This window comes from Perca fluviatilis, chromosome 17 (assembly GCF_010015445.1).
Source record: "Perca fluviatilis chromosome 17, GENO_Pfluv_1.0, whole genome shotgun sequence".
NCBI classification, from domain to species: domain Eukaryota; kingdom Metazoa; phylum Chordata; class Actinopteri; order Perciformes; family Percidae; genus Perca; species Perca fluviatilis.
The window spans coordinates 23,518,472-23,532,270 of NC_053128.1; the positions used below are offsets into that span (position 1 = coordinate 23,518,472).

A 13,799-nucleotide genomic window follows, 5' to 3' on the forward strand; every position below is an offset into this window, starting at 1 on the left:
AGCTTCTTTGCCCATCTTCTTTATTAAAAGTGTTGAGAAGATTCAAAATACATCATGTAATTATTTATTTTCTTCAAACTAATTGCAAAAAACTGTGTGGATTTATAAATTTAGCAGAAGTCCAATGGGAATACCTTTGTATCCGGCTCCATTAACGCGCCAGTCAGGAGCAAGAAGTTGATGAGGTTTTGATGTTTGGGCAATAATGTGCTGCACATCCCTCCAGGTTAGTAAAGGGCTGAGAAAAGGTCAGAGAAAAAACATCATACTCTCATCACCTGATGAAACCAATTAATGGTGCCTGCATGTATGGATCTGTGGGAGAGCTGCTTACTTGGCTTCCAAAGTGAGAGCGATGATGCCTGCAGCTATGGAGGAGGAGAGCGAAGTCTCTGATTTAGCCCAACTGCAGCTCTGCTGTGGACCCAACGTTACCTGTCCAGGACACCAGATCAGTTTTCACCTGCCATTATACAGAAGTGTGCTTTTCTTTTTTGCTCAAAGGCCTTAATGGAGAAGATTTTCATTTGGGTTGAGTAATATGATATACAGTATACCATCAGATGATATACATTTGTCCATCAAAGATTTGGGCGATACCGTGTAAATGTATTTATATGTATTAGATCTATATATTGTAGGGTTGTCATCAATTAAACATTTTAAATCGCGATTAAATCGTAAATTATATTTTTATTTTTAAATTTTACAACTTTTTAATGCTCAAGTGGTATTTGAAACTGGACGTACTCCTCAGATCACATCGACAGTACATGCAAAACACTTTAGTCTTGTGGAGAGAACCATCTGGAAGGGCTTTGAAACTCAACTTGCAATTCAAAGGCCCCTTTTCTTTATCCATTTCTGCTCAAGGAGCTTTTTTTCTGCTAGCCATCGGAAGTGGATGGCAGAAAAAAAGCTCCTCATGGATGTATCATGAGACACGTAACACCCGCTCCTGTTCTGCCATATTGTCTCTGCTGCAGGCATCCCCGTTAAACTGAATGCATGATTTTGCTTTTTGCATGTTGTCAGGTGTCCTAACAAAAGACATTCTGCAGAAGGAAAAGCCCCCAGTAAGCCTGAGGAGCAGTGTTCAATTTACTCTAATCAGCCACCCAACCTTGATTAACCCATGAACCCTGCAAATTATATGGAGAGAGAGAAGTATGTGCCATTTTCTGCTCTCTGACTCCAAATGTGTTTAAATAGAGAACATTAAAAGTATGTACCTAAAATATTGGGGGGAAAAAACAGCAGGCTGGGATTGCATCCACATGGCTCTCACAGACCGTTCGTTCCCCAATATGTGAAAACCTACGTTTTGTCACGGCCATATGCACCTGGACCGACTATCACAACAAAGAACAGAGAAGCTGGGATTGCAACACACACATAGGGAATGTGACATCATTCTCTGCTCAGGACGCCATTACTCCACTATATCTTTACATGGCAAGTATTTGTTTGCTGCTATATCAATGTTCTGAATGTCAAGTACAGCCCCTTTAAATAAATGTGTCAATGTGCAGGGGTTCCTTTTTTATGCATATGTTTTACAAAAGCCTCGCACCTACAGTACACATAATTACATACTGTATAATTACGGTCTATCTTCCCTGGTCGGTTGCAATGCAAAACAAAGACTACTGCCAATCAACCAGGTAAAAAAAGGCCTCCCGAGTATGTGGCTTCCAGGATTTTTACACAAGGTTCCTACTGTATAATTAGACACGCTGCAACTGTCTTACAATGCAGCTCCTCTTATATCTTTTAGTTCAAATGAACTAAAGGCTCAAAAAAATACTGCATCTGTTGAAGTGAATAGGAAAATGCCACATTCCACATGAGATTATAGACCCTATAAAAAAACAGGGTCCAACTAGCTAATTTTACTTCTTCTTGTGTCTTGCAAATTTCAAAGTTATTGTTCTACCAGAAAGAAAGTTCATAGAGAGTATGTCGGGGCGTTTTTGCTGATGGACAGGTGTTATTCACGTTGTTGTTGGATGGGTAGACTTGACTCACAGTACTTTTATTTTCTCATTCTTTCATTACATCACACCTGTAACTGTCATTCTTTGGAGTTACAGGTGTAATGTCAATAGATTTAGCCATTTCATATTCCATGACAAGTCCATAATTTCAGAAAACAACAACAAGTTTGCTGAAAAGAACAATGTAACTGATAAAGATTATAAAGAAAAAACATGAATGCCCTTGAGGGAAGAGCTCCATATAAAACCAAGTAAATACAATTTTTATGTATTATTAACAACATAATTTTTAGCATGTTCACATTTGCTGTGCACAGACTCTCCAGGTTGCAGTAGCAATTCAAATTGGAATTATCAATTAGACATATGCTGTTGAACACTGTCCTTATAATTCCTTATGAATACTATTTAACAGTTGCTCCATTTAAAATATAAAATAAACATACTTACCTCAAGTGATAATGTAGACAATTTTAAATATGGGGGGGGGATTTTTCTCAAGTAAGAAAATGCATCTTTATTTTTAAATCTGGGTACATACACAGCACAATGCTTTCATTACCCATAAAGATTCATCTCAGCACATCACGGCCTATTAGCATATTTTGGTACTGAACAATCACACTGAAGATCTTTCTTATGCCTCTCACAGCCTCGACTCACCATCTCCTCTTTCTCCCCACCAGTATAAGCTGTCGCAAGTGTGGAGGCGCACTGCTCCAGGTAATCTGGCTGGCTTCCACGCCGAGTGCTGCTGCTGATAGAGATAGTGTAGATACTGCTGCTGTAGCCGTCACAGGAGCAGTGGTCACCTCTTCGCCCTCCGTTCCCTGACGCCCAGACAAAAACAGAGCCCCTCCCGTGCCGGCCCTGACATTATTTGGGGAAGCAGACAGAAGTGATTCATTTATCAATGATATTCAAACATTGATTAGGAGAAAAAAAAAAGATTACACCCTTGAAGAAAATATACAGCAGCAGGTAGGACACAGACATAAACGAAACACATGTAGCCAAGTCTTTTTCATGCACAAACTCTCTTTCTCTCACTGTTTTGATGCCATTATGTAAAGCAAGACGAGTTAGAGGCCCGGGTCCCTCCAAAGTGGCGCCGTCATCTTCTGGCCCCCAGCTGGCTAAGTAGATATCAATATACTGTGGTCTGAAGCACAGTGATTGGGCCTCCACCATGTCTGTAACATCTCCATCCAGCATACGGATGCCTACAGGTAAAGATAATGTTTGAATCTATTATATGCAAGACGTGCACCTCCAGAAGTCCTTCTGCATTCCAGTTTCATGCCGTCACTTGGACTCACCGCCTATCCGTGCGTGGAAAGAGACTCCAACCGTGCATTGAGAGTTATTTGCAGCGGCAGCAACCATCCCCGCACACTGTGTCCCATGGCTTCAGAGAAAGGAGGAGAACATCAGAACATGAGGTTAGATGCATATGCATGAGGAGAAGACGGGCTATTTCCGTTACATCAAACCAGTGAGAAGACAGAATACAGACTGGGGGATTTGCATATCCATATATGCATGTAATTACTGAAAAATGGAAAGAAAAGCATGCATTAATTAAATTGTTGGAATTATGACGGGGAGAGGAAACTACAAAACAGGTGCAAAGAGAAATCTAGGAATAAGAAGTACTCACTAGTTAAAAGCATTGTTGGAATAATTCGGAGAAGGGTCTTCATCTTGTCCGTTCACATCATAACTGGCGAGTGGATCCTGAATCAGATGGATAGTAAGTATCAGCACATTATGAGATGCCGGTGGCTGTCTGTCTCCGTTTCATCAGACAAATCACAAAGAGCATTATTCACCAGTCCACTCGACAGTTAAGTGGATAAGACGTTTAATGTCCATTCCCATACTCTTGGCTGGCCTTTCCGAATCTTTGGCCCAAAAGCTCTGCCTGCAATATCTGTCTCAGCTCTGTGCTCTTACACTAAGAGCTCCGCCAAATTGCTTATGATTAATGTCCCCTTCCTGAGAACAGTGTCCCATCCCAAGGCACTTACATAATTTGGCTTCAGATCCGGATGCTCTGTCTCAATGCCATCATCTAGGACAGACACCACCACACCCTTCCCAGTGTACCCTCTCCTCCAGGCCCGTGCAATGTTCATACGAGACTGGCAGCCTTTGGACTCATCACTGCACTGCTGTGGAGCAAATAGTGGGACATTCAATTTAGCCCCTGGGAGTAAAAAATAAATCAGTCTATTCTAGGCTCTGTCTGTCTGTCTGGGTTTCAGACTTTAGCTTAGTAAAAGGAACAAAAAATAAATAAATCAGACTCACAATGTACCACAGGCTGTTCCACATTGAGTCATTATAGAGCAGCGTCTGGGTGTGGTTGGACTGAGGATGAGCAGGGGGAAGGTGTTTGGTCTTCATGTCAATGGAGTAGATGTGACTTGCTCTGGAGTTCCTCTTTGCTCTTCTCTGGATCACCTGCTGTTGGAGCCATTCCACCTTAAAAGGAACACACAGGGCACTTGTACAGATGTAGACATGTATAGCTGCGTGGCTTAGTCTGAGTTGGTCCGTAAGTCCACCACTTTAGTCGAGACTGAAATATCTCAGCAACGAGCGGATGGATTGCCATGACATTGGTCCAGCCCCTCAGGATGAATTTAACCAACTTTGGTGATCACTTAACTTTTTCATCTGCCACCATCATCAGGTCAATCTTTTAATTTGTCCAATACTATGGTTTATTACCAAAAAATTTTAATAAAAACAATTTAATAATTCCTATTAGCCTCATCTGTTCTTTGGGTTTAGTGTTATTTGCAAATGTTAGCGTGCTAACATGCTAAACTAAGATGGTCAACATGGTAAGCATTATACCTGCAAAACATTAGCAGCTGTTGCATTAGCTCTAAGAATCCTCCTTCTGTAGCATGGCTGTAGATTGTTTTAATATAACCCCGTTTGGCTGCTCCATTTAAATAAGAGGGGTTTAGCAAAAGGTCAATTGAACTGGAAAACTATGCTTTCAACTTTAGTTATAGATAGTAGAGATTTTCCAATAGCATTTTTTCCTTCCTGATATGATACCTGAACTTGAAAATCAGCCGATACAGAGTACTGATCCGATAACAGTGCATAAATTACATTTATTTATAATTTTTTAACAGCTGTATACTACTAATCTTGAAAGGATGTGATATGATTGCTATCATTGTTGTATGGCCTGGCTAAACCCTTTGTAAAACATGATCAAATGCATACAGAGAATGAATGCCATAGAACTTTCTTTTATTATCTAGTTTGACAGTCAGTTATAATGGAACGATAACATAAATAAACTACTTCTAGTAAAAGTAAAAAAAAACTGTGCTAAATTAAGTGGACTCGGATTGGTGCATAGACTTGTTACTTGCCGATCCCAGCATTGTAGCTAGTATCGGCGGCATGTCCGATACTGGTATTGGAACAACTCTAGTAGATGGGTCAAAGTTTATCCAGGAGGTTATTCCATAAATTATGATGGGTGTTTCAAACAGGCAGTTTGAGTAACATACATGTGTGTGTTTAGAAAGGGCCAGTACATGAATGTGTGTGCTCATGTGTTTGGAGATAGGAAGGGGACATGCTGCTAATTAATAATCCAGAAGAGTCTCCTCATATCCCATTACTATACCTTGGTCTCCTTGGCGACGCTAACAGACACCTCTTTGTTGGACACAATGGACCTCTTCGCCGTCTCGTGGTGGTGAAAACTGTAATAACTTTTCAGGTCTCCAATCTGGTGACACAGACATCAAATCCTCTAAATTAAATTTGTTTTCAGGTGAAGGTGTGTTGCCCATCCTGCTCTGTCCCTATAATAAACAGCTGTTAAATTATGAAACTGCCTCTGGTGTGTTTCATTAAGGTGGCTACCTTACACCTGTGATAGTTTTTCAGGCAACGGCAACCTGAGCCACAAGACTGCTGCTCATTTGTGTACCATAATGTCACGAAGTAAACGGATAGATTCTTTTTTTTAATATATAAGAAAAGGAGCTCTGGGTAATTTATGTTTAATATAAAGTAAGTGTCATGGGTTGGCTATGTTCTGTGACTGACAAGAATACATTATAGTCCTAATCCTTAATTATTGCCCAGTGGTTCAGTTGTGAAATATGCTTTTGACTTCTGCCCTCAGCAATATGAAGCTAAGTATCAAAGGGTTGTCCTGGTTCATATCACGCGTAGTGAAACATGGACCCAAGAACTGCAACTTTCATTACAGCACCTATCCCCAGGTAGTACATGTATTGAATTTTATGGGCCTGGCCTCGCTCTGTTTTATTCATTTGCTTTATTATTTATTTATTTAGTTTTTATTTGGCCATTCTGTCGGTGTATTGACATCTCTGGTCTGATTGATTTGTTTTTTTAATTCTTTTGTGTAAATGAGTTCTGACAAATTATTTGCAACCTTGACTGAGATGGCAATAAAATGCTGCTTCTTTGAGGTTTAACTGCTCGGATAATTAAAATGATATGGTCGGGGTTGGAATAATGAAATGAAAGCAAGATGTACGAGAACAAAATGTGTTTGGTTTTTTTGGCAGCTTGGTATCCTTCTCACACTGACGACAAAACATCCCAGCAGGCTTGTAATGTAGATGAGCAGCTGCTGACTTCTGATATAAAAACGTTCTCCGGGACTCCTCAAAAGTAAAAACTTTCAGTCCCTATGACTAAACTAATATTTAAACGTTGTTCTGCAGTAAAGGTTTAGTTCTACTTCTACCAGTTAGGCTATTACCTTTTTTTTTGTTATCATTGAAACATAATCATCTAAGGTAGCTATATAAATTACTAATAATATGATCATGATTTCCTTAAATCTTTCAAGTTATTTATTATCAAATGCACAATAATTACAGAAGCAGTCGTCAATAAAATTCTTGGGTCTCTGGCTCTCTCTAACAATGCTCATAATTATGTTAAAAAAAGAAATCACACAAGTCAGACAATCTAAAGACATAAAATAGTGCAAGTTGAAAAAAAAAAAAAAGTATATATATATATATATATATATATATATATATATATATATATATATATATATATATATATATATATATAGAATAGTGCGCAGAAAATAAAAGTGACTAGTTTCTGACAGTGAATTGCAATTCAATTTAGTACACTTCATCCCACATATATTACCTACTTTGAAATATTGTTTTATAAGACACTGCAGATCTGGCAGTCTGGTAACTGGCTAAACGGGGCACTATTAACTTATTGATTTCACTGATTAAATCTATATAAATTATAGTGGTCAGTTAGAGATTATTCCTTTTAACGATGCGAGACAAGATTTAGCAACACTCCTCATACTGTTGACTGGCTTCTGTCTAGATGTGTTTGTGCCATTAGGGCTGAGGCCTAACTTGAAGCTCGTTGCCTGAGACGCCTATACACTTTGAGCTTCCCTACACACTTACATCAACAGTGATCGACTGAGGAATTAAAGACTTCAAAAGAAAATAAAAAGGCAACAATTAAGATGAAGACTGCAAATGCTCTTGTGTGTCCCTGTCTGGTGCTTCTTATGTAGGTTACGGTGCTGTATGTGGCATCACACTTACCTGACCCATATTAGTAAATCCATATTTCTCTGCTATCCTGTTGACAGACTCACTATCCCCTCTTATTCTTATCGCCCAGTCGTTGGTGTAAATCGTTGCATGACAAAACTGAAGCAGAATTCCCATCCACATCGCTGAGAACCGCATGACTGCAGAGATGAAGAGGCTTCCTCTAATTAGAATTAGAGTGAGGCAACAGGTGTTGCATGCGTCGTCTCTCCTGCGGAACGTGTTTCTCATTGGCGAAATGGAAGCACTGTCGCAAAAAAAAAAAAAACAGCTTCATGACATGTTATGCATGAACGGAAGGATCTTTGACTGCTGAAGTTGTCAAGACTTGACATTCATTCACTGGAAACAAGCAACTATGGATTTACTGTTTCAATATGGGAGCCAGGGATCACCTGTAGTGCATTTCTTTGAGGAGTGGTTGCAGCCCAAAATGCCCTTATGATGCAGCTTCGTCTGCACGTTGTCGTTTTGATGAAATATAACCCCTGTTTTTCCTTAGTTGCCATTGTAGCCTACTGTAAAACACGTGCATGGTTAAGAAGTGGCCACAGAAAAAAATGTGAACTGTCTAATAGAAACTGCAAATTACATCATTATAGGCCTCAATCATTTAATAAGCATTTTAATTGACAAAGCAGCATAAAATAAACAGGCTACACTATTTTAAAAAAGTGTTTTCTATAGGATTATGACATAGTGACATCGTGATAGAGTCAGTGGTGTAGACCTACATTTCACAACAACATTTTACTAATTATTTGTATTCCTAAACACAAAAATGGCAAGCAGTTGCATGAACACGTTTTCATTAGAACCAATAGTGGAAAGTAACTACATACATGTACTTATTCCCAGTACTGTAGGTCTACTTAAGTACAGTTTTAAAGTACTTGTACTTTACTTGGATATTTCCCATTTTATGTTATACTTACTGTACTTCTACTGGGCTAGCTACTCCACATTTCAGAGGAGAATATTGTTATTTTGACTCCACTACCTTTATAACCTGTAGCAAGAAAAACACTTGTGTCTGTCAGTGCTTCGAGGGAATTATAACCTCTATTTAAGAGATGTAGCTGTAGTTCAGATTAAGAATTTATATTAAAAAACATGAAGATCTTATAAAATGCAACACATTTTTAAAGATTAAATGAGTGGTTTTCATATTGTCTAGTTGAGGCCCCTTGATACATGTTTTAGAAGTCTAATGAATTGTTAGCATGTTCCCCAAAAGGACATATCCTATCTAAACTTCTCTGATGGTTTCACTTAAAGGTCCCATGGCATGAAAATTTCACTTTAAGGTTTTTTTTTAACATTAATCTGCGTTCCCCCAGCCTGCCTATGGTCCCTCAGTGGCTAGAAATGGCGATGGCCCTGGGTATCCTGCTCTGCCTTTGAGAAAATGAAAGCTCAGATGGGCCGATCTGGAATCTGCTCCTTATGAGGTCATAAGGAGCAAGGTTACCTCCCCTTTCTCTGCTTTGCCCGCCCAGACAATTTGGCCCACCCATGAGAGGGAGCCATCATGGCTTTCAAACGAACAAAGTGGCAGTTGGTCAAGGCCACACCCCCACCTTCCACCTTGCCCCCCCTCTCTCCTCCTCAATAGCTACAGACACAGAAATGGCACTAAGGAAAGCTCATTGTGGGACTGGCTCTAGTGGCTGTAATTCTGCACCAAGGCTGAATTTCGGGAAAGAGACTTCAGATACAGTATTAGGGGACCACTAAGGTCTATATAAAAGCATCCAAAGAGCACCATGTCATGGGACCTTTAAATAACTGTTTCAGGCCCAACACACATATTTTAGTTTTGATACTTTAGGTACATTTTGGTAATTAATACTTCTGTACTTCTACTTGATTTTGAAAATAGGACTTTGTAATGGAGTATTTTCAGACGGTTGTATTAATACTTTTACTTAAGTAAAACATCTGAGTATGTCTTCTTTTAGATTAGATTATATTAGATTAGTTCAACTTTATTGTCATTGTGCAGTGTACAAGGACAAAGACAGCGAAATGCAATTTGCGTCCAACCAGAAGTGCAAAAAAAAGCAGAAAAGTGCAATGCGATATACAAGTATAGACAGTTGGTGCATAGGCAGGACAAGAAATATATTGCAGTGTTATAAGAGCAGAATAAATATGGCTATGTAATATGAACCATGTATGAGCAACATGTACAGATATGTGCAATATAGTAGCAGTGACATTATACTAGTAGCAAGAATAATATAGATATAGATATATGCAGTGTATTAACAGAATATATAACAAGAAAAACAGAATAAATATGGATATACTGAATGAACCATATAGACAGATATGTACAGTATGTACAACTATGTGCAGTGTGGTAACATTGTAAGAGTAGCACCACTGATTAGAACACAGCATTAGCATTAAAAGGTCAAATGGACTCATATTTGTATTATCTCTGTATTATCATCGTATTTCAATATGCAGATGTACTCAGTATTGAAGTATTTTAGCTATAGTACCATTATAACATTCATGTTTTTAACCTCATAACGTGATGGTTATTTCAGTCACCTCTTTGCTCCTGGGCAAAACATCTGTGGAGAGAAGGAGTCACTGTCTAAACTGATTGTATATATGGCCTGTGTGTTTTCAGTGAAAAACACATAACATTTAAAAAATATTTCCTTTGAGGCAACGGATGTTTTTGTAGTATTATTATTTGGCCAAATGCCTTTTCCCCTGGCACCACAGCAGTCTTTTCATTGTGAAGCGACATCTCTGCATTTAAAGATTCAATGCTTTAACTGGGTCAATCTGTAGCAATCGGAAAAAAACCTTTTATGGTGTGTAAGAAGAATACCATCAAGATATTCTTAATGTTTAATGTTGCGATTGTATGTATACAGATGGGAAAGACTTGAGTGGTGGTGATAAACTGCATGCACTTAGTAAATTGAGAAATCACCTGTGTAGGACCATAACAATGCAAATATGTGGGTTGTTGAATTCTACATTAACATTAACAATACAGTATTTTAAAGAGATAGTTAAGAATCTGCTGGAGGAGAAGATTGAGGAGAGGAGTATCAATATTCTCATCTAACTCTCCGCCAGAAAGTGAATAACCATATTACCCAAAATGTCAATCTGATCGCTATCTGAGCAACTGTGCACTGTCATATAGCTTTTAACTGTGACACTGTCTTAGCTTGTATATGGTTTCCACAGACCTCTCACAGATCCCATTTATTTCAATAAATAAACACATACATAAAGGAATGCAGTCAATGAAACATGAAAGTTCTCTTCAATCATAATTTTCTGCACCAAGTTCTAGGAGTGCATTTATTACTTCTTCTCTTATTCCTGACAGTTTGTCAAAGGATCCATAAGTACTATGGATGTTATTTGCTGGTTTATATAAAAACATATAATCCAACAAACAATAATAATGATTAAATTGATTATCATGCTTTTCATAATAATGCTAGTAAACCAAAAAGCTTACATAAATTGTTGTATTATAATGAAGTTGTGATAATTTCCTTGATAGTACTTTTGATATAAATATTATTATGCTGTGCAAACATGTTTTGACAAAATATTCAATCTATCACTTCCAACGAATCTTTAAACTCCTTTGTTCCCCACTTTAAATCTTGCACAGAAAAGTGCACATTGGTAAAACAACTTGTTTTGCATACCATTGACAATTGTGAGGAAAACTGGAGAAGAAGATGGAGAAGGAGGTGAACTAAATGAAATCCTTTGTGTCATCTACTATATCTATTTCATATCATTACATCGAAGCATATTACAGTAAAATCCATTCTGAACTTCTCATCCAGTGCCAATCCAAGTATCTTATTTTGTTGTTTAAAACATTACAATACTGTATTACATGGAGAAATGCAAATAGTTGGAGTTGATAGGAAATTAAGAATTATCAGGATATGTGATGCAACATGTCCCAGTGTGTAAATATTACTAGGATCTGTGTGCATTATTTAAGAACTGTTGCCTGTTTTGCATTACATCAGGCTTAGCCTGGTGAAAATAATCATAAGTCATCACTACACATTATTGTTATTTTGCTAATGAAATTCTTCAGTGGCAGTAATTTCAATTAATGCCACAACATTAGTCACACAGTATAATTATGCCACCAGAGACCTGCTATGTGTGTGTGTCAGGTCGATGAGGTTCATAATGTGATGTATATTGCATGTTGTTGGAGGATCCCCTATTCATTGGGAGGAGTTGTGGGCATCTCTTGCTGCTGATTTGATGTTGTGGGAAATAAAGGGATCAGCGTCTTTGGCCAAACAAAATAGATGCAAAACAATCATTCAAATATGTAATATAAAAAAACTTAAGAAAAAAGTGCTATATGTAAATACAGGTGGTTGCTAATATAAAATATTTACTATCCTATTTATTGAAGGAATAGTTAGATGAGTAGGTTGACACTACCCTCATGTGTGTACGGTAAATATTAAGTGTCACATGACAGCCAGCAGCCGATTAGCTTAGCACAAAGACTGGAAACAAGGGGAAACAGCTAGCCTGGCTCTGTCCAAAGGTAACATCCCCCTATACCAGCACTTCTAAAATGTACTAATTAATCCTGCTGTCAGTCTGCAATGGTTCAAAAGGTTTTAAATGCCTTTAAATTGATTTATCCATAACGTACTGTCACTTAGATACAACCTTGGACAGTCTGGAGAAGTTTTTATCAGGTAATGTTTGAAAAAGCAGGATATTGATTGCTATGACCACTTCTGAGCTAATGTTTTACAAAAGACTTGCAGGTAAATGGAAGCAGCACAGCCAATAACAATTCAGTCTCATCACAAGCAGCCAAGAATCCTCATATGAACCATGAATCTGAGAGAAAATCAGCAATCCTTGGACGCGCTCTCTGTTGTGGATTAACAAAATGCGAGAGCCTCAAGCAAAATAGTCTCTTAAACATTTCTTATTAGGAGGATAAATGTAAAGTGCAACTAGAGAAAAATCTGAAGAAAATCAAAGTTTTTAAATGTTAATAATTATTCTGTCTGTTGTGTCATCACGTAACAACTCATGGCAAATTATTAATAAGACCAAGAAGAAAATCCACATGAAAATGATCTCTCCAAGTATCTTGCTTGGATACCTGTCAATATATTGTTTAAAGTCATGTTCAATGTCCACTGTGACCTTGAAGCGTAAATCCCAAAGAACAGGTTCCTGATGCAATATGCACTCACAGTCTTTATCATCTTCTCCACAGCGGAGTAAAAAACAAACTGAACAAAACAAAGGAAAAGCACCTCTCGGCAAAGCAGTCACAGGACTTTGAAGTTATCTAACATGTCTTCAGAGAGACTGACTTTGATGTTCAGAAAACTCCTTTCAAACAGTGACACATTCCCCTGAAAATAATTGTCAAACGTGTTCCTGAGCACATTGACTGCCCTGCAGGCAACACAGGCATGAACTCTTATTTATTCTTTGTTCATTTAAAACATTTTTTTTATTTTTTAAACTGTCATTGTTTGGCAAAATGAGTTTTGCTGCATGACATGTCATGGTAAGTAGTTAACATTTCGAAGCTGTGATTACTGTCATCAGTGGTGGCTTAAACAGTTTTATTTATTGGGTTTATGAACTGTCAGATCTTTTACTTGTGCAGTATATGGGGTCAGTGATTACCTGACACTACACTTGGTCTCACCACCAAGTGTTCTAAGTAGCCAGAACACTGGAACACGGTTTGTGTATGTTTGCATGGTCTAGGTTGGACCACTTTGTTTTTGTTGGCTTATGTGGACCCTAGGCTGTGTACAGAGACTGCATTTTTTCACAGTGTATTTAGGGGACCGGCAGCTTGCGGATAGTGATAGAGGAGCTGTATGTGACAAAAAATGTTGTAGCCTAAAAAATGTGTGACATCCGTTAGAGTACCTTTAAGTGAATTAAGGGGCTACGTTTTTTCGGGCCATGGCCTAATTTCAGCTACAAGCAACTGACTGGTTGATCCAACTTCTATTGGGAGGTGGGCCATACAACTTGTATACAAGTATAAAAAAATCAACCAACCATGATCGAATGACCCCCATGCACGTTCGCCAACATATAGCTTGGAGAATCATGTCCCAGCCTTAAGTTTAACTGCATTAAACAGTGTGCACCATGACGCTGGTCACAT

At 38.2% G+C, this 13,799-nt stretch overlaps 1 protein-coding gene across 1 annotated transcript in view; it reads right to left on the minus strand.

Moving 5' to 3' along the window:
• pcsk5a (proprotein convertase subtilisin/kexin type 5a) overlaps positions 1–8,040 on the minus strand; it is a 33,908-nt gene extending 25,868 nt beyond the window's left edge. The window contains exons 1-11 of the mRNA XM_039779634.1: positions 8,011–8,040; positions 7,607–7,862; positions 5,659–5,763; positions 4,311–4,484; positions 4,028–4,171; positions 3,658–3,734; positions 3,317–3,405; positions 3,048–3,220; positions 2,661–2,867; positions 335–435; positions 135–238 (exon numbers count right to left, since the gene is read on the minus strand). Coding sequence (XP_039635568.1) covers positions 135–238; positions 335–435; positions 2,661–2,867; positions 3,048–3,220; positions 3,317–3,405; positions 3,658–3,734; positions 4,028–4,171; positions 4,311–4,484; positions 5,659–5,763; positions 7,607–7,862; positions 8,011–8,021 — 1,441 coding nt within the window. The 5' untranslated portion in view covers positions 8,022–8,040. The remainder of the gene's footprint in view (positions 1–134; positions 239–334; positions 436–2,660; positions 2,868–3,047; positions 3,221–3,316; positions 3,406–3,657; positions 3,735–4,027; positions 4,172–4,310; positions 4,485–5,658; positions 5,764–7,606; positions 7,863–8,010) is intronic.
• Positions 8,041–13,799: the final 5,759 nt, after the last annotated feature.